Source organism: Perissodus microlepis, chromosome 5, assembly GCF_051167445.1.
Source record: "Perissodus microlepis isolate ML-2025 ecotype Zambia chromosome 5, ASM5116744v1, whole genome shotgun sequence".
NCBI classification, from domain to species: Eukaryota; Metazoa; Chordata; class Actinopteri; order Cichliformes; family Cichlidae; genus Perissodus; species Perissodus microlepis.
This window is the reverse complement of record NC_140465.1, coordinates 30327953-30349540: the sequence shown is the minus strand read 5'-3', so window position 1 is coordinate 30349540 and position 21588 is coordinate 30327953. Positions and strand designations below refer to the sequence as shown.

Genomic DNA, 21588 nt, shown 5'->3' with positions numbered 1-21588 from the left:
ATTACTGTCTTGTTTGGACAAGACATAAAGGATGAAGGAGCCCACTTTCTGTTTGAAAACGTTAACATGGAATAATTTATTAGAATTTATAAGAATAAAGATTATTTTCTTCTGTTTTGACACGAAAGCATTAGATACTCTCATTCCTTCTGTGTCCATGTAAGAAAAAAAAATCATAATCGAGTTAATACACTTTACACCAAGCCCATTAAACATTTACTTAACTTGTAAATCAACTACTGATTATATATTTAGTTCAGTTGTTTGGATTTATAATGCATCATGAGTGCATTTTTGATAGGTGCAAGGATTGATGAGGTCATTTTTACTTTTTGCCTTGGTTTTGAAACGTTAACACCCAGAGGTCGAGGGCAGCCATGACGGACTCTGAGTTTATCCAACTCAAAGTTCTAGAAACAAAAAAAGAAAAAAAAGGTTTTCCAAGCCACTCTTTAAGTGAAGTGTACATCTGAAGTGTAACAGTTGCAAATGTCTACCCGCTGTACATCTCATATGTTGCACAGCGATAAGTATTAAGTAACAAGTTATAAGGATTTAACTTCCTTGAGATTTTATATCTGCTGAGTTATCGAAATAAAACAAATAATCCTATGTTTTGAACTGCACTCAGATTTTATATCCTCTTTAAAAAAAAAAATCAAATTCATTCTTTCCTCAATGAAACAATGAATTGGCTTCGTTTTTCCTCACATATTTACAACAGCTTGAAATTGTTAGTTAGTCATTATTTTCACAATACAAACAAAATCAAATATGGACCTGGATTTGAACGCTCAGATTTATACGTATGCCCACCAAAAAAAAAAGATTAATCTCAATATAGCTTTGAGAATTGAACAGTACTAATGGTTTCTCTCTTTTTTGATTCAGGCGATGAATTTGGTAAGTGAATTTGACTTGTGCAATATGCTTCCCTCCTCCCCTTTGTTTGGCAGCAACACTGCACTGTCCCTTTGCTATGGCCCTCTGCTGGCATGGCGCCCCAACCCATTGCAATCCCGCAATGAAGCAATGCTTCGAAAACAGCCACGCTTTGAGCACAGTATTGCTCCACATCCTGCTACAATAGTTTAATATCCTCCAACCTCCGCCAAAAGTCAGAGTCCTGCTTGCTTGGCATAAGGTGTCGTTCTTTGCTTCGGGTTCTCGCTTCTGAGGCGTATTTCTTTAAATTGCAAAGTCACATTTTGGTGGCTAAATTGCTTTTTGCCATTAGAAAAAGAGGAAAATAGTACATTTCAAAAATCTGAATTGACATGTTTGTAATTGAGAAACAATGTGTACTTTCAAAATAATGATAATTTACAAAAAAAAAATACTCCAGGTAATTTAGACACCAATTGGCTGCATTTGGATCATTTTTATGCTACGTTTCAAGTTTCTCATAGTAAATTTTAATCTAAATTGTCCATGTGTACTCTTGCAACTTGAATCTCTTTATTCTGTTTTCCTGTGGTGAGCCTTATAACACACTGACCTTGATTTTTTTTCTGTACTTCTCTTTGCTTCCTTCTGACAGCTGCTCTTTCAAACAAACATCTTCAAAACAATGTTGTATTGATACTTTACAATAGATTAAATGTTGAGCTAAGCTAATGCTAACTTTATTTAGAATAGACTAATTAATCATTTATGAAACATACACAAACAGTGTCATTGTTTTGTATTGTCATTAGGATAGCATACTGCATTGGATTATGCCGAGGTTAGGCTGCCACCTTGTGGCTGACTCCTCTTGTTTCTCTCTGTCAACCTGCAGGATCAGGCATCTAAGGACAAAGCCCTGCAGAACATGGCAGCGCTGTCATCTGCACAGATCGTCTCACCGAGTATAATAAATAAACATCTTCCACCACTGCCTCCGGCCCCGTATCCACCAGCCAGAGTGAGACTGCTGTTCAATTTTTGGCAATTAAAAGGCATTAATGTTTTTCATTGCAGTTTGAAGTGATTCAAATGGGCACTGACTTTTATTTTCTTCTTTACTCTGTAGTTCTGGCCTGCTCAAATCCCAGGACAGCCTGGACCTTCTCAGGAGTAAGTAAACCCCTGCACTGAACGCACAGGAACTTTGTGGTATCATGGTATTCTTTCTGAAGTAAGATGTTGGTGATAGAGATGAGTAAAAGCATGAATAAGTAAATGAATCACTGATGAGGTTAGGTTTAATATCAGGTGGGTATTGCAGGGAATGTTTAATGAATAACGTTTTTGTACACCAGGCTGGTTCTAGATTTCAACCCGGGAAGGACTCCTGGGCTTGGCCGCACCAGCCATGCGTAAGTTCCCCCTAGCCAAGGTTCAACATTGAGCACAAAGCAGTACTAACTCTTCTACACTGCATTGTATGTTTTCTGCACTGATGTAAACCACCACCACCAGGCAATAGACTGCTTCAGATTTTATTAAGAAAAGAGGAATGTGGTAGATGAATCCTTGTAGTGTTTGATGATTTGTGTTCACAGAAAAAAATTGTATGCATTTTTATGAATTTGTCAGCAACAGCACAATTAAATGATGCTGTTTTGCATCACTATTAAGCAATGAAGCAGGTGGACTTACGCCTAGCTGGTGCAGCAACACATGCTTACACTGATACACTAACAATTCTGCATAACTGAGGTACCCATGTGTCACAAAAATCTGGTATTGGAGTCTTTTTCTCACTTTCATTCATTACTTTTCAGTATCAAACCATTTGCACAGCCCCCATACTCGAGCCTACCAGGTTCTGTAAACCAACCCATACCAAGTAAGTTTGAACAAAATAAATCAATAAATGGAAACCAGAAAAGGAAAATGGGTGTGATATATTAATGCTTATGCGTATGTTTTTGCATACATGAAGATTATGAGCCCTTGGCGCCACCTCCTGCTCCAGCCGCTACTGCAGTGCCAGTCTGGCAGGATCGGACCATTGCCTCCTCTAAGCTGAGGCTGCTGGAGTACTCAGCCTTCATGGAGGTCCAGAGGGACCCAGACAATGTGAGTTAAATATGGTCTGCACCATATCCCAACCAAACAGCTTGTGAGTAATAAGAACTTGTTTAAAAGTGTAGTGGCATTAATACATTTAAGCCCACTTGCATTGTCCTGATAGTTTACATCACTCTCTCTCTAATGCTGATGTTTGAGGGCTGTGTTTTAGTTGTTTTTTTGTTCATGCTCCCTGTACTAAATCAAGTCCTATAGCCAACGTTTATCATCTGCTCTGTCTCTGTCCAATATAGTACAGCAAACACCTGTTTGTCCACATCGGACAAACCAATCCCTCCTACAGCGATCCGCTCCTTGAGGCTGTGGACATTCGACAGATCTACGACAAGTTCCCTGAGAAGAAGGGTGGGCTCAAAGAGCTTTATGAGAAAGGGCCCCAGAATGCTTTCTTCCTTGTAAAGTTCTGGGTATGTTGTTTATATAATCTGTCACTTAATATTATCATGCCTCTGTTTTCTACAATTGGAAATTATGCAAACTGCTTTTTTTCTTACAATACCATGCTACATGTGGTGATAAATTACATGATTTCAAGATAAGAGGCAATGCATTTCATAGAATGTTGCTTCATTTGTACTGCGTTTGTCTTTGGTTAATAAATGTTCTTTTGAATAACTTACATCCACATCTTTATTATTTATTTATTTTTGCAATTTAAAGTTGATGTCATGTGAGGGCCTTTTGTCATGATGACATGTGTGCACTCTGCAGGCTGATCTGAACAGCAGCGGTATGCCAGACGGTCCAGGTTCATTCTATGGTGTCAGCAGTCAATACAGTAGCATTGAGAACATGACGATCACTGTTTCAACCAAAGTCTGCTCATTTGGCAAGCAAGTTGTCGAAAAAGTAGAGGTACGCCGGTGCTTTATCTGAGAAGTATGTTTAATATTATATGCACATTGTTGTCTGTTCTTGACTCGCCTGTGTGTGTGTGTTGCAGACAGAGTATGCCCGCCTAGAGGGAGGAAAGTGTGTTTACAGGATCCACCGCTCTCCTATGTGCGAGTACATGATCAACTTTATCCACAAACTGAAACACTTACCTGAAAAATACATGATGAACAGTGTTCTTGAAAACTTCACTATCCTACAGGTAAAATACAGCGAATTATAGCTGCTTAGTTCAACATTTAACCTTACATTTACGCTTAATGTCCCCATTAAGACCAGTTTATCAGTTGATATTTGCTATTTTCTAATTATTCACATATCAGCTGATCATTATGGGCTTATTTCTAAATGGACTGTTCTTCTCCTCAGGTGGTGACGAATCGCGACACACAGGAAACCTTGCTCTGTATAGCATTTGTTTTTGAGGTTTCCACGAGTGAACACGGGGCTCAGTATCACGTCTACAGACTTGTTAAAGACTAACAGCTCTTCAGGGAGGTTTTGGAAAAGCCACACAATAAAGTGTGGCACAGTCTCTCTTTAACCAGCTCAACGATCCAGGAGAAATTATGAAAACATTCAAAGCAATGCTAGACCGAACTAACATGGACACATTACATGCTTTAAAAAAGTATCCAAGGAAAAAAAAAAAAAGAGCGAATCTCAACGTGCCAGCACGCAAAGAAATTTTGAAGAATTGCAGACAAGTTATTTTCCATGTGTTTAAACATGATTTAGATGAAGTGGGTCACTTTTGCAAAAATTGATGGAGCCTGAAATGTTTTATCGAGGGGATGAGAACGTGTTTAGGGTTGAAAAGACTCTTAAAGTATCCAAGGGAACACACTCAAAGCAACAAGAGAAGTGTAAATAGCATTGAAAAAGTAGAGGGAAAATTACCATGGAAGTGGAGTCAAGTTGTGTTTAGGTGTTTAGGAAACCAAGTGCCTTTTTCTCCAAAGATTATGATTGCCTGCCACTTCGGATTGCCTTATTTTTACTACCTCTTGTTTTTAAATGAAAAGAAAATATTCATACAGGTATTTTGAAAAAAAAATGTGGAAAGAAACCTCAGATCAACATCTTTTGGGGGCAGTTCTTGTATTCAGGCACGCAGAGGAGTGGGATAACTAATTCTGATGAGGTCTATGTTACAAAAAAACAAAAACAACATCCCAGGTTTTACAGTCCAAGTGTACAGGGAGAAGGTTAATTGTGTCGCCATGTTATTAAGGTTCTTTTTTTTTTATACATATATTATTACACAATTTAAAAAAAAAAATCAGGTCTTACAAGCATCTATCTATAACTGATTTTGACACTAGGGATGTCTTGAACCTATGCTTTCCTGACATAAACCCAGGGCTTTGCCTTACTTATGAGATGCCCTGTTATTTCTCTCTGTTTGAAGACGTGTGCTCAGTTGCACTTAAAAGATTAAGAAGTGCAGCAACACAGTGCTTATTTTCCGCCTTGAGGTATGTAGCGTTACTGAATAAAATGAATTGTTTCTGTACTGTGAGTAAGTGGATACTAAAGGAATATGTGTTACATAGGAGTATTTGGGGGTGGGGGGGTCTTCATATTTGTGATCAGCTAAACTCAGCACAGAGACCATGGTTAAAGCAGAGAGAAGTTAACCACTGTTTCTTTTGTTTAAAAAAGAGACTGTATGCTGTGAAGTTGGTACATTTGCTTCACTCCTCTCTGTAATGTGTGGAGAAGCTGCATTCATTAATTAAAATACTTTTTGATATTTAAGACTTTTTTTTACTGACATTACATATGAAATAATTGTTACATCAATCTGAATAACTGTCTTGAAAGAGAGCTATTGTCTCTGTGCTGTGGAGTATGACCATTGATTGTTATTTATAGGGCTGAACAAGAAATAGGAGGAGGGAAGGGTGGGGTATTGGTGATGATTTTCCACCATGATGGAGATGTTAAAAGTATTGTAGGACTTATATTAGAGATAGAATTTACTGCCAACTCATGGGTCCTGCTAGATGAGTGTCTACTCTGTGAGGTTCACTGGACAAGTTCAAATTTAAAATATTGTATGGTGGCATACTTGCACCTGGCTTTGAATGTCATATTTCACAAGCTAGATACAATAACACTCCTCCTCTAGTAGGTATCTCAGTCTATCTTTTATACAGACATTTTTGCCATTATAAAGATTAATATTTTGTTTTGATTCAGTTGTCTTGACTTTCAGTGTTTGCCATATGCTTCACTGAAAAAAATGTGTGATTGTGCTGATATTGATAATTAATAATGAGATATCTAATGTATCATATTCTGAATGGTGTGGGCAGTTTTCTTCTTTGTTTTTTGGTTTAAGATGGTTTACTATTGTCTTTGTTACCAATGTGCATTGCAATTTTATACTTTGAGTAGAAGTTGGACTATGTAATCAACAAATGTATCTAACAATACATGACGCATGGTGCCTTTGGGGCCATCCCCCCCCCCAGAAAAGTCATTAAACCTGTTTGTAAATTTGTTTTGTCTATAGTGATTCATTTTACAGTGGGTGCAGTGGTTAGCACTGTCGCCTTCCAATAAGGTTATGTGTGTTATAATTTGTTGCTTTTTGCAGTCTTTTAACCTTCCATAGACTATTCAATGCTTCACTTATTCCACATGTTATCATGTTAGATTTTTATTACAAAATTGATTATATTCATTATTTACTTTTACACACAATACCCTTAACAAAAGTTAGCTTGAAATTCTTGCAAATGTATTAAAAATAAAATACAAAAATGTAACATCTACATAGGTATTCACAGCCTTTGCTCAAAACTTTGTTGAAGTAACAATTGCAGCCTTCAGTCTTTTTGAGCTACATCTATTTTGGGGCAGTTTCTCCCTTTTAATTTTCAGAACTTCTCAAGCTCCATCAGGTTGTATGGGGACGTACAGCTACTAACAGATCTTTCCAGAGATGCTCAATCGAGTTCAAGTCTGGGCTCTGGCCAGGCCTCTTAAGGACATTCACAGAATAGTACTGAAGCCACTCCTTTGTTATCTTGGCTGTGTGCTTGGGGTCATTGTCCTGTTGGAAGATGAACCTTCACCCCAGTCCGAGGTCCAGAGCACTCTGGAGTAGGTTATCATCAAAGATGTTTCTGAACATTGCTGCATTAGTCTTTTCCTCAAGCCTGACAAAGCTCCCAGTTCTTCCCACCCAAAACATCACCACAGCATGATACTGCCACCACCATGCTTCACTGTAGTGGTTAGTGATGGGTAGATGATACCTCATGGGGTGTGTTGCATATTGCCCTTGTTGTGTCTACACGTGTGACACTGTTGGTGTCTCGCTCAATAGCAACATCTGCAGGATTTAAATAGTCATTGCAGACCACCTGGACAAAGCGTGTAAAGAAAGACTGAACTACGTTAATTGATTCTGACATCTAGACATCACATGAATAATGAAGGGTCCTGTTTAACCAGTTCATGATAAAATGCTGTGCAAAAAGTGTGATAAAAGTATTTATATTTCAATTATTATTGATTGATTGATTATAGCAAACAAATATGATTAATTGACTAATACACTATATCAGATGCTGCTGTTGTTGTTTTTTGCAAGGAATTATAAGTGAGAACCATGAAATGAAAGAGAAGTTTAGAAAATCTAAGTGCTTGTGATAGTGGGAGTGCTTGTATACTTGTATGTGAAGGCAGGGCTTACATATGTCTATTAAGGACGAGAAAGTTAAATTGGTCAAAATAATTGATAACAAATTTAAATGAGTCCTTCGGAAAAAAAACTGGAACACAAATAACTCTGATAACAATTGAGCAAAAGTAGAAAAAGGAAAGGGAAAAACATTTACCTTATTTGGTGCTAGGAGATCAAAATGATCTCAGTCTGGAGAAAATGTTCCTTTTCTCACTGGATAATAAATGTGCCAAAAAGAAACACACAAACTGCACTAAAGACAATCTTCTCTCTTCTCAACGTGAATGCAGATGAGTCAAAATTTTCACTTTCCAATAAATGTAATTTGGTGCCTCACCGCTGTACGACACAGCAGCTGTATTGGTGATTTTTCGTGATACACGCACCGATACAGGGCTTCAGGTCTTTGTTCTTGATACACACAACAGCACTTCAGTATTGCTTGATCCATAACTAGTAGGGATGATATTGGCCAGGTGACGAGTAGTGTCTGGTTTCCTCCAGGCATGACGTTCGTTATTCAGAGTTCAATTTTTATCTCATTTGTTTCCCATGGTCTGAGAGTCCTTCAGGTAGGTACCTTTTGGGAAAGACCAGCTGTTATGTGCCTTTTATTGAGGTGTGGCTTTTGTCTGGCCACTCTACCATGCAGGTCTGATTGGTAGAGTGCTGTAGAAATGGTTGTCTGGAAGGTTCTCCTCTCTCCATATAGTGAGACATGAAGACAGTAGGAGTACTGAAGGCTAGCTGGAGAACAATAGAAAAGGCTTACAGTGTGTTGTATGTGAGACTGGATACTAAGGAAGGAGAAAAGGACTAATGACAGGTTAAACAGAGAGATCTAGCTGGAAATGATGTGCAGTAGGTCAAGGTGATTGAAGATAGACATGGAAATGTGCTAATGAGTGAAAAGAGTTTGCTGCAAAGATGGAAGGAGTACTTTAAGGAACTGATAAATGAAGAAAATGAGAGATGATGGTAGATGGTGGACAGTTATGAAATCGGGGATTGCTAAGGGTAAGTAAGGAGGAAGTGAAGGCTGCTATGAAGAGAATTGAAGTCAAAAAGATGGTTAGTCAAGATGACCTATGTGGAGGAGGAGATGTCTACGAGAGAGAGCAGTGGACTTTTTAACCAGATTGTTTAACACACGCACTGGAATGGTTTGCAGCCGAGTGTGAAGTAGCGGGAATGAGGATCAGCACCTCCAAATCTGAGGCCATGGTTCTCAGCCGGAAAAGGGTGGAGTGCCCACTCCAGGTCGGGGAAGAGTTCCTGCCCCAAGTGGAGGAGTTCAAGTATCTCGGGGTCCTGTTCGCGAGTGATGGGAGAAGGGAGCCGGAGATCAACAGATGGATTGGTGCTGCAGCTGCAGTGATGCGGACGCTGCACCGGTCCGCCGTGGTGAAGAGGGAGCTGAGTGTAAAAACGAAGCTCTCAATTTACCGGTCGATCTACGTCCCTACCCTCACCTATAGCCACGAGCTGTGTGACCGAAAGAACGAGATCGCAGATACAAGCGGCGGAAATGAGCTTCCTCCGAAGGGTGGCTGGCCTCTCCCTTAGAGATAGGGTGAGAAGTTCAGCCATCCGGGAGGGGCTCAGAGTAGAGCCGCTGCTCCTCCACATCGATAAGCTGGAGGAGGTGGCTGGGGAGAGGGAGGTCTGGGCTTCTCTGCTTAGGCTGCTGCCCCCGCGACCCGGCCCCGGATAAAGCGGATGAAGATGGATGGATGGATGGATGTTTAACACAAACTGAGTGAGAGGAGGCCCAATGAATGGAGAAGTAGTGTTCTAGTACTGACTTTCAAGATCAGAGGGTGATATGCAGAACTGTAGTATCTGCAGAGAGATAAAGCTGATGAGAAATACTACAAGGAACTCTGTAACATAAGCACAGAGTTGTTGAAGCTATGTTAAGAAAAGAGTTGACAGCAAGCAGCTTCTGTAAATAACCCTAAATGCCTTTTCAGTTTTCAGAGGCAGTCACGGGAGTTTGAAATGTGATGGTTTAACGGAACCTATGAAGATTTCTTTTGTCATTAGCAGCCCCCTTGATAGAGGCACAAGGTATGGTTATGACATAAATAAAGACATGTTTAGATGTTTTTGTGACAGAGGGTATATTTGTTAAATGTTACGTTGAAACGTACTTTATGTTATAAGGTTTACGATTGTAAGAGTGTGGATTTTTTTTTGCTTACTGCCATTAAACCTTCAAAACGTCATCAGTAAAGTGTCATCCTTCATTTTTTGGTTGGGGGGGGGGTTCTACAGTTTTATACTGAGAAAGTATGAAGCCATTGTATGACACTGCGATCTTTAGTGAGAGTGGGAGCAGGTGGAATAGAGCCTGAAGAAATGCAGGCATGCTTTGGAGAGAAGAGGAATGAAAGGTAGCTCATATTTCCATTGGAAGTGACCACAATGGACAGGATTAAAAATTAGTACATCAGAGGGACAGTTCAGGTTAAACAATTTGGAGAGGAAGTTGAAGAAGAAGGGCTGAGATGGACTGGACATGTACAGAGTAGGGATAGTGAATATAATAGACAAAGAATATTGAATATGGAGCTGCCTATGACAGTTAACAGATTTAACTACAATGGTCAGCTTTTAACCATGTGTTTTGCCCTATAATATAAATTTGTCTTTTGCCTACAGATTGATGATAGCGCAGAAAAAAAAAGAATGTGTATCTACAACATAGAAAAAAAATTAATACACAGCTCCAATAAAAGATTTGCAAATTTTATCATTCTCTCGGCTCTTGAAGGAGGTGGTCGCACTTTCCCCCTCTCCCTTATCTTTTCCTGCTTGGCTTCTCATGTCTTGTATAGTCTCGCTTATTCTCTAATCCTAAGAGAGTCTCCCAGACTCTCTAAAAACCTAAAGAAGAATTATGGATTTGATCAACTGGTCCCTTAACGGAATTGACATCCTCCTGGGCTTGGGAGAGCCCAATTGTCCTGTGGAGACGTTTGCTGCCGGATACTCGATGGTCAGTTGCATCGTGTGTCTGGCAACACTCTCGATGGAGGACATTGAACGACATCTACCAATTCGGAACTATGATAACAGAGTTCTGGCTGAATGGAGCTGGCTCGGACCTGGCTTATTGAAGAACAAGGAGCAGCTACAGCTGTTCAAAATCCCACAAGGCTGGCCGACATGATAGACGATAGGCAGGGCTGTGAGTACTCACACTGTGTTTTTTTTAACGCAATATGGATGCGATCTTGGAGAAGCTCATGGCTCTGTTATATGGATAAGATCTTGAAGAAGAACAACGGGAATTGAGAGACCTGGTGACCAGTGACGGACATTAGACCTACTGTAAAACTGGAAGCAGTTTGTTCGGACTAACCAAAACAACTACCATCTTCATCTCATGCGGCCCCCCTGGCGCCAGCTGGATGCTCAAGGCAAAAGCTGACGGGAATCACAAATTCTCCTTAGATAATAAGACTGTTTGTTGTGACTCTCTCCCCCTTCATTCATGGCCACCCGCGTCGACCGAAGATTGTTGACTTTTGCCTAACTGGGTGAAGGGACACCTTCTCTTGGCTGAACACGGAACACACACACATACGCATGTACACTGACACAGACCTACAATCACCCCCCACCCCTTCCAAACGCCTTCGAAGCTTAGTCTTCTATGTTGTGAGATGTGATGATTCATGTGCTATGTGCTGAGGTGGTTTTTTTTCTGTTCTCAAACTGATCTCCATGTTGGAGCTCAGCCTGGGAGGAGTTATTTTTTTTCTCCTTGTCTTTCCTCATGTTGTGCATTTTCTATGGTTTTGGTGGTCGCTGCTTGTGTGGTCGACCGGCCAGTGCTACCTAGCCTGACCTGTCTCCCCAATGTGATGTTTGTGTATTGTATGTATGGTTGGCAAGGTATCATCTATCTTAATTGCCCCATGGGGATAGATAAAGTCTTTTTGACTTGACTTGATATCTAATATTATTCAGGCAATTAAGCATTTCACATGAACTGTTCACATTGTTGTGAGTAACAATTTTGCTGAACCTATCAGCTGCCAGTCAGGCTGCAGAGTGCTGCCTGCTGTGGCTTTCAAATTTTGTGTTACCATGCAGTTTTTATAAATTTACATTTTTGTCATTTTAACCTTTATTTCTGTGATATTCGGATATGTGTATTTCCCTTACTTTCTCCATATTTTCTCCTTATTGCCTGAGTATTTATAGAGCATTAGCGCACCCATTTTTCCAGATTTTGTTTCACTTGACTTATTTACCACCTGACTTATTGCTGTGCCTAAGGCTGTTCGATATAACGATATATATCGGATGACGATATAAAAACATCTATCGTTTCATTTTACGCTATCGTTTGTTTCGTGGTGTCGCAAAATAAACTCTTTACGGCAATATTTTTTCATCGTTTTGATGGTCACTCTAGTGGCTATATTAATTTCTTAAAGTTCTCTTATTCTTTTATATTTTATATAACCACACTACAGACGGACAAACGCCTGTTTTTATGCGTTGTGGTTAGCAACAACGACGGTAACAGCATCGCGTGTCCGCTTGTTTATGTTCCACATAAACCTTTCACAATAAAGCTCAAGATCCTGTTGAGACTTTTCAAAATAAACTGAATCACGTGAAAGAGCAGATTATTTACGGATGAGAAGTAAAAAAGAGCCGCCAGGTGCTAAAAAATAAACCTTAGACTCAAACGTTAGAACAGGCTTTTCCCCGCAGCACGCCGTGTAATAAATACTCATTACTCACAAAGAAAACGGCGGCCGTTACAACTTATGTCTAAAAATGTATAGTTTCATGCATCGGTTAAAACACTCAACTCCAGGTACACGATGCCCAGCTGGAAACACTTCACGCAAGTCGAGCTGCCCGAGATTCACAGAATTTAGAGAAAATTTTACATTTTTGTGATTTATATCGTTATCGGGATGATAGAATTCTTATATCGGGATATGAGATTTTGGTCATATTGCACAGCCCTAGCTGTGCCATTGCATTTACTCCTTAGATTTTTTGTTTGTGTCATAATACTTACACATTTTTGCTGTAGCAGTTTTTAAATGGTTGAAATATATTCATTTTACTGGTTTAATTTAGTCTGAGCGCCTTTTCAACTGATTCCATGGTTTTTGGCTTAAAGAACTTCACGTCCCACAATTGAGCGCGGCCAAGGAAGCCTAAGTCCGGAAACAAGGTTTTCAAAATAAAAGTACTTTTACAAAATGCAATTTTTGGGATATTTAAAATGAAATCCGTGTAACAAAGCATTTATACCAGCAATTATTTTATTTTATTTTAAATACACACGAATGAGATATTTCCTCTCGCTAAAAATAGTAATACTGATGTTCTGGTTTTATTTTGAGGTAAAAAATAAAACCGGAGGTCATAACCATTATTCATTTCCTTCTGACTTTACATAGACAGGAAACCCACGCAGCAATGTAAAACGTTGAATGCCATTAAAGTCTGTTCACTTCGTGAGATGCCGACCGACAGACAATGTGCTATCTTCATTATTATTACTTAGGGTAACAGTGATAGTGAGCTAGTACGGCAGCAGGAAGTGTTTTGTACAAATTTACGTCGCATTTCTGCATGAACGGCCCAGTTAACTTCAGCTGACGTCAACAGACTCGAGGTGAGTTAAACCAATTAATAAATCATAATATAAAAACCGGCAACAGGTTAACGGAAACTAGACCCAGCTTCACTTCTACAGACTAGCTAAACGGATATCTGGAACTTACTAGCAGTTATTTACGCTCACTAGTTAACCACGCTTACCTACCAGCGATTAACACTTTGACTTTTATACTACATAGTATCAAATTTCCACTAATGAAGCATTCCTAGTGTAGCAGTGGAAGTACCGAGGTATCTAAAATGTTATCTTCTTGAGTGTTCCGGGAATATTATCTGCTTTTCCTGCCATAACACCGAGAACAACCTGCATTTCTTCACTGATTCTGCATTAAACAGACTTTGAATGATTTGGGCACATTTGAGTTTTAATAGAAACACTTAAGCTATTATCTGGCTACGATAGGTATATTTTATTTATGCTACACTGCTTGGCCACCAAAAAAAAGGTCACACAGTCTAATATTTCGTTGGACCGCCTTTAGCTTTGATTAGGCACCCTGTGGCATTGTTTTGATAAGCTTCTGCAATGTCAAAAGATTTATTTCCATCCAGTGTTGCATTATTTTTTTTCATTAATTCTCAGTGGGGTTAAGGTCAGGATTCTGTGGTGGCAAATCCTTTTGTCAAAATGATGTCTCATGCTCCCAGAACCATTTTTTCACAATTTGAGCCCGATGAAGAAAAAACCCATTGATGGAATAACCTGGTCATTCAGTATAGTAAGGTACTCAGCTGACCTCATTCTTGGAGCACATACTTTCGCTGAACCTAGACCTGACCAACTGCAGAAACCCCAGATCATAGCACTGCCCCCATACGCTTGTACAGTAGGCACTAGGCATGATAAGTGCATCACTTCATCTACCTCTCTTCTTACCCTGATACGCCCCTCGCTCCGGAACAGGGTAAATCTGGACTCATCAGACCACATGACCTTCTTCCATTGCTCCAGAGTCAGAATCTTTATGTTTCCTAGCAAATTGAAGTGTGTGTGAAAATGCTCTTGCTTTCACTATTAAACCTAGCCCTGAGTTCTACTATTGTTTTTCTTCCATTTGAATTCACCAGACGTTTAAGTGATCACCGATTACGATCATTCAGGATTTTTTTCCGGCCACATTTCTTCCTCGAAGATGATAGGTTCCCACTATCCTTCCACTTTTTAATAATGCGTTGGACAGTTCTTAACCCAATTTTAGTAGTTTCTGCAATCTTCTTAGATGTTTACTCTGCTTGATGCATGCAAATGATTTGACCCTTCTCAAACACACTAACATCTTTTCCACGACCACGAGATGTCTTTCGACATGGTTGTTTATGAAATAAGAAGCAACTCCTTGCACCAGTTGGGGTTAAATAACTTGTTGCCAGCTGAAAGTTAATTGCCCATGCAGTAATTGTTCAATTGGAGGCTCTTACCTATTTGCTTAGTTAAATCCAGGTGGCGACTTTTTTTGGCCAGGCAGTTTATAAGCTTCTACTATCATGTTTTGTGTGGGCTAAAGCAATGATGCTTCTGACCCTTTCACTGCATTGCTGCTTCCCCCTTTTCTCTCTAGCTATGTCAGCAATCGGCAGGCAAGTTGTACTCCAACTTTGTCTCCTTTAAAAAGAAAAAGAAAAAAAACTGCAAAATTTGCCTAACATTTGACATAGTAAGTTCTGCCTAGGTCAGCTTTTGATCATGTGTTTTGCCCTATATCATAAATTTGTCTTTAACCTACAGATGGATGATAGTGCAGGAAGAAAGAATATGTATCTACAACATAAAAAAATAAATAATACACAGCTGCAAAAACACATGTGCACATTTTATCAATATGTAATATTACACAGCCAGTTGAGCATTTCACATGAACTGTTCAAACTGTTTACACTGTTGTCAGTAACAATTTTGCTGAACATGTCAGCTGCCAGTCAGGCTGCAGTGTGCTGCGTTTTCACATTTTGTGCTTACCAAGCAGTTTTTTTTTATTAATTTTCATTTTTGTCACTTCAACTTTTATTTCTGTGATATTCGGATATGTGCATGTCCCCTTCTTATCCAGATTTTTTTACTTATTGCCCATGTATTTATAGGGTGTATTAGCACACCCAGATGTTCAGCTAACTACATCGGCAGTGAAGCTCAGGCAGTATCTAACAACTGTTCTTATGTGACACTTTAGGATCCATCCTAGTCACCTCACGTGAGCCGACATTCCTGATTTGAAGTTTCACTGATACGCCAACATGTCTAACATGGACTCTGTCAGAGTGCGGGTCTTCTCTCTGAACTGCTGGTCAGTGGCTGTGGTTTGTGGAGATTCTTAATGCATTGCTGTGATACACCCATTAAAAAATAAGTCATGCTCCACGCGCTTTATTTTTGCAGGGGGATCCGATATCTAAGCAAATACTGTCCACAGCGCTATGCCATGATTGGTGAAATGTTGTGTAAGGAACAGCATGATATTGTGTTACTGCAAGAGGTAGGTGGAAGCCAGCTTACAAAACAGTTGATTGCAGACTCACTGTTCTGATAAAAACAGGGACTCTGCAGGTCATACATAATGTGTTGGGAAACTACATGTTTGTTTGTTTTTTATTTCTCATCTGTACACCGCCACAGTGGATTTTAAATAAAATATTCAATATGTGATTGATGTACAGGAATTACACCTGTTTTTATACATAGTCTCCCATTTTCAGAGGCACCGCCTCGGACTGACTGGGCTGTTGAAGAATATCTCATTTCTTTGCCTCAGAAACTCTTGTTTGCTTTTGCAGCATCCTTTGTGATCAGTTTAACAGCTTTTGTCTGAATCTGAGCAGAATACAACCCTATAAACCTTAGAATTCAGAGTGCTAATTCTTTTAGCAGTCACGTTATCAAACACTGGCAGCCATAAATGCCATAGCATTGCCTCCACCTTGTTTGACAGAAGATATTCTATGTTTTGGATCATGATCTGTTCCTTTCCTTCTCCATACTTTTGACTTCCAGTCATCATGGCACAAGTTAATCTTGGGTTCATCTGTCCAAAGAAATTTTTTCCAGAATTATGCCGGCTCCTGTAGACATTTTCTGACAAAGTCTAATCTGGTCTTTCTCTAATCTTGTGTAATCAACAATAGCTCGTTGTACAGCTAGTTTCTATTCATGACCTTGATAATGATACCTCTGCCTCCTCAAGACTTGTTTTGGTACTGCTGAGCTGGCCAGTTTATTCTTTCTTTTTAAAATGATATCATATTGTTGATTTTGCTACACCTGTATGTTTTGCTGTCCCACCCATTGGTTTGTTTTGGTTTCACCCTCCTTCACTTGCATTAACAACATACAAGAGGCCAATGAAAACATACAAGATTTAAATTTCAATGCTTGGACTCAATTCCAAATCTTTTATCTGCTTCATTTGTTGTGAATCAAAAAGGGAACATGCATCAACTTGCCATGGTTAAAGTCTACACTTCAGTCTCATCTGGACTGATTTAAAATGACAAACAGTCCCTAACAAATTGTAGGCTGCAGTGCAATGAAAGTAATTTGACCATAAGTTATAAATTAAAATTAGACATGGGTAAATACTCGTAATAATGTGTGGTATTCAACTTTCTGAGTGACATGCAAATGTTTTTACAGGTGTGGAGTGAGAAAGACTATCTCTTCTTGAAAAAGAAACTTGCTTCTTGTCACCCTCACTCTCATTACTTCAGAAGGTAATGTTTCTGCCGTCTCACACAAAAGCTCACTGTGAAATAGTTTCTCTAATTTTTAACCTTGAACATCTCAGTCTGAGATTAAAGGGCGTGATTGGTCATAACGTCAAAAGGCCATAACGTCTTTATCTCTGTAAAATATATATATATATATATATATATATATATATATATATATATATATATATATATATAAAATATGTGTGTGTATATATATGTGTGTGTGTATGTGTTTGAGAAGTTCGCTGAAACTATCAAGGGTTAACTTTTTCTCCTTAATTCTTCCTTGACCTCCATACCAAAGAACAAGACTGTGATTAAGCTAAGGTTCTACCTTTCTAATCCCCTCTGTAGCTCACAAAAACTCTAATAGATAAGTTCTCACATCTGTTGCAGATACTACCGATTTGTACTTAGACTAAGATACTGTTGAACTACATGGAAACCAAGTATATGAGTCATTATTTATAACTTTTTGTCACATGTTTCTTTTGCAGTGGCGTCATAGGCAGTGGACTGGCCATTTTCTCCAAACACAGAATCCGCGACACATTTCTTTATCGCTACTCACTGAATGGTTATCCTTACATGGTAAGTCTGGAGAGCTGGAGATGGAGAAAACAGTATCTTGTACTCGTGTTTATCAACAAATAAAAAATCTTCTGTAAGAGTTGCACCTTTAAAATTCACCAAAGTAAAACACTGCGTCAACAATAGTAAAATTACTTGTTTATGCTAAAAGGCTTTAACTGTATTAAATATATTGTGAAATTGTCATTGATGTATAAATGTGTGAACAGACTTTTTGAGTAGACATTAGGGGGGTAGCTCATTTTAATTAATGTATTCACATACTTCGAAAATATTTTTTTTGTTAGCAGTAATTTTAGTTGTTTTTCTTTTGCTATAACTCTATGTGAGAATGCACAACTTTAAGAAATAAATAAAACATGCAGCAGAACCAGGAGCAACAAATTTTAGGTAAATACCAAACTAAAAATAGCTGTTTTTTTAGGATTGTAGTTAAGTATATGTAACAAAGAATTCAATTTTTTGGCAAAACCCTAATAGCACGACAGTATTAGTGTCAACTTTTTTTCCCCTGCATTGGCTTCATGCAAAATTATCTGTACTCTTCATATCACCCTTCGTTTTCACTGTTTATTCACAGTTGTTATTTTCTTTATTAATTAGGCTCACCATGGAGACTGGTTTGGTGGTAAAGCTGTTGGGATGGCTATCCTAAACCTCGGCAGCCTGACTGCAAATGTCTATGTCACTCATGTAAGGTTTCATAACAGCAGTTTTCAGCCCTACCTGTACATGATTTTCTATTATTGATCAATGTGCTGTTGTCCTTGTGTACTGATTTTAGCTGCATGCAGAGTACTCCCGAGAGAAGGACTCTTATCTACCTCACAGAGTGGTTCAGGCCTGGGAGCTGCAGCAGTTCATTCGGTAGTGTGCCTTTGCTTGTTTCTTTATATTTGTTTACATATTTACTAAAATGTTTAAAGTAACATTACAAGTAACATTTATCTAATTTGTAGAATACAATGACTAACATGTTTGGGTTTTTTTTTTTCTGTGCTTCTTAGCCACACCTCTGCTGGTGCAGATGTGGTCATTGTTGGTGGTGACCTCAACATGCACCCTCAGGACCTTGGGAACAGACTACTGAGGGCTTATACTGGACTGCAAGACTCTTATTTAGAAACAGCTAAATTTGATGTATGTAGAAGTATTAATCTGTATTCAAACAGTGAGTGCAGTAATGAAATCAAGTACCTGTTTTTATTTATGTAGATTCTTGCAGATTTTAGTGCATTTAAATTTACATCACTTCAAGTTGAAATACGAGGCACAGTGGCAGTCATAGAGTTGCCATGCATGCAGTTATGCAGGCTCTAACACATTTATTTTGATGCAAAAGGAAGTTGGACCATAAAGTCTTGGCTATTCATTGTGGTTCTTAAAGCTGCACACGACAGATTGGCTCAAAAGTAGCTTTGCTACTGTGTCATTGTGGTCTCATATCTTAAGGTCTGAGCTGCAAAGTAAAATGGTATTATTCAAGAAATGCCAGGGTTGTAAACGTAGAAGCAGCTTTCTGTTACACTTTGGTTTTATGTAAATTGAATTTAAGTAAGTTTTTTTTTTTTTTTTCTTGCAGGGATGTGAGAATGGTATGACTCTTATAGCAGACAACCCTTTTATTAGTAAAAAGGAGCTTGTACCCTTTGAGAAGGGGATTCGAATCGACTACATACTATTTAAGGTGAGTGAAAGCAGCATGTCATCTGATGATTTTTATAAAGCCATGTAACTGCTAAAGCATGATTGCCCTCTTGTTATTCCCAGGGTTCTTCAAAAGCCGACGTCCGTTGTGATTCCATGTCCACTACCAAAGGCTCTGTTCCCAACCATCCTTTCCCATACTCCGACCATGAAGCTCTCACTGCTGAGCTGAGGCTGGAGCCACACACTCCGGCTGAAACAGGAAGTGACAGAAAATTGAAGAATAAGGACTCTACTACAGGTATCTGCACACTCCATGCCAGCAGGTTGTCTCATGTAAAGGTGATTGATTGTCCAATTACTTTGGTATAAATTATTCAATGGAAAACCCATTTTGATTCCTCCGCTTTTACCTATCAGAGCAATTTTAATCTGTCAGACAAGAAAGAAAAAAAAATTAACAGCCCTAGTGAAGCTCTGTAGCCAGGCTGTATTGCCAGCTTTAAGTATATGCTGGTGTTTTGTTTTGTTTTCTGGCTGCTCTTCCAAAAGGACTATTCCAGGCCACATGTTGTAATTTCATCCATGGTTAAATAGTGCCAGGAACAGTGGGTTAAATAACATGGAGCACAGTGAATATTTAATGTTCTGTTGTAACAATAATCCTGTCCAGTATAGAGCTTGACTCTTCAACACTTTCTGCAGTGCTTTACTCTCCAGCTTTGTACTGGTATAAAGGCTCCACTCTTTCTCTTGTCTCGCTTTCATGGACTTAGGGAAACTGGCTGAACTGGTTGACATTGTGACTGAGGCCCGCACTGAAGTCAAAGTGGGCTTGCACTGTGCTGAGAGGATGCGCTACACAGCAGCACGCACTGGAGTGATGGGGCTGGCTCTGCTGTTCCTGGAGCTGGTCATCGCCGCGGTGCCCTACTTAGCTCTGGGAGCAGAACAGCCTTTCCCTCGTACCTCCTTCTACCTGCTGGCTGTGCTGTGCTTTGCCATTCTGCTGACCACCACCATGTTGTACATCTTTTACACAATGGAGCTGAAATCACTTCAGGGGGCTGAAGACCAGATGAGGCTGGGTATAGGTAGTCTGCAAGAGAAGCTTAAGGGCTTTTGTCTAGCTCAACTTCATAATCCCTCTGGAAGGCCCCCAGAGGTTCAGGAGCCCGGTGCCTTTGAGCCAGAGGAGTAATGCAGAGGCCAAGAATGTCAAAGTGGAAAAGGCGACTTTGAAGTCACTTTTATAGTGAACATGTGAGGAGCTTTGCTCCCCTGAATATTTTAGATTTGGAGATTTATATTCATATTGCAGAATCAATCATAATTGAAATGCTTCTCTGAAAGTAGTGCAGGGCACATGCATTGACATTATATACTTTTATATAGAGATCTGTAGGCTTTTATTACACCTAGATTTCACTTGATGTACCTAGAATATACAAATGTACTGTAATGCTTCTGTGCTGTTATGCTGAAGGTCATTAAGTCTGACCATTTGTGTTTTTTAGCCTCAGGTCCGATTTGCATTCCACCCACCAGTAGATTCACCGGGACCATTTTTTTCTGTTTTTAATTTAATGTTTCCCTTTTTTGAGTTTAATAATCAACTGTACAGAGATTATGGTTCCAGGTTGAGTTTGACCGTGTCTTTAATGTGTTAAATACATGAAGAAAGTAGCTCTGTGGTTTCCATTGCAATAGAAGACACAGACACTCCACGTGTAGGAGGTTTACATTTCAGTCAGTAATATTTTTCCTCTACAACAGCACTTGTCAGGATCCTTTGTACTGTAGATAAAGGAAGCAAGTCTGTATGCACGTATCATTTGTCATGCTCTCTGTTATAGTGTCTTAATCTTAAAGACAATCTATACTCCTCTCATATGTTCAAGTATAGAGTGAAAATACTGAAAATGTTCTGCTCTTGACTTTGACCTCCTTTGGTCACATTTTTACAAAGCACAATATACCATAGAAAATAAAAACAGAATACATCAGTTAGTGTGCAGTGCACTTTGTTGATTAACCTGGTGAACCACTTCCCTATAGTTTTGCTAGGAGATTGCTTAATATGTTACATTGCTAAAATACCATGTTGTAACTCAAGAGTTTGAACGTTTACTCTCACCTCAGTGAAGACGAAGCACTTCGCAGTTCTTAAGTTCATTATGATTTATAGAATTTCAGATACTTGATGTTCATTCCAACTGGAAGCTGTGATGGGCATGATCATGAAAGCAATAATAAAGACTTTATGCACATGCTTATGAACTGCTGTGGCTCTATGTAGACCTGACAAGTCGTCAGGAGATGGCGTCTGACATTTCAAACTATAGTTTGTATTCCCTGAGATTCACATATTCACC

The 21588-nt window shown here is 39.1% G+C and overlaps 2 protein-coding genes across 12 annotated transcripts in view; both read left to right on the top strand.

Moving 5' to 3' along the window:
• The window catches only part of tead3b (TEA domain family member 3 b), a 31656-nt gene extending 25236 nt beyond the window's left edge, over window positions 1–6420 (top strand). For 3 of the 11 annotated variants that reach the window (XM_084929315.1, XM_084929314.1, XM_084929310.1), the window contains 10 exons: window positions 892–903; window positions 1781–1906; window positions 2015–2058; window positions 2244–2300; window positions 2709–2773; window positions 2870–3006; window positions 3252–3425; window positions 3730–3873; window positions 3962–4114; window positions 4282–6420. In XM_084929315.1, the coding sequence (XP_084785441.1) occupies window positions 892–903; window positions 1781–1906; window positions 2015–2058; window positions 2244–2300; window positions 2709–2773; window positions 2870–3006; window positions 3252–3425; window positions 3730–3873; window positions 3962–4114; window positions 4282–4395 (1026 nt within the window). In that variant the 3' untranslated portion in view covers window positions 4396–6420. The remainder of the gene's footprint in view (window positions 1–891; window positions 904–1780; window positions 1907–2014; window positions 2059–2243; window positions 2301–2708; window positions 2774–2869; window positions 3007–3251; window positions 3426–3729; window positions 3874–3961; window positions 4115–4281) is intronic. The other 8 variants (XM_084929318.1, XM_084929317.1, XM_084929312.1 and 5 more) reach the window with 3 other exon arrangements.
• Window positions 6421–13030: 6610 nt separating this feature from the next.
• Window positions 13031–21493, top strand: smpd2b (sphingomyelin phosphodiesterase 2b). Its single transcript, XM_084929307.1, has 11 exons — window positions 13031–13268; window positions 15442–15555; window positions 15648–15744; window positions 16899–16975; window positions 17473–17566; window positions 18170–18259; window positions 18351–18433; window positions 18574–18706; window positions 19149–19253; window positions 19337–19514; window positions 19990–21493. Exons 2-11 carry the CDS (start codon window positions 15506–15508, stop codon window positions 20412–20414), a joined length of 1332 nt encoding a protein of 443 aa, XP_084785433.1. The 5' UTR covers window positions 13031–13268; window positions 15442–15505; the 3' UTR covers window positions 20415–21493.
• Window positions 21494–21588: the final 95 nt, after the last annotated feature.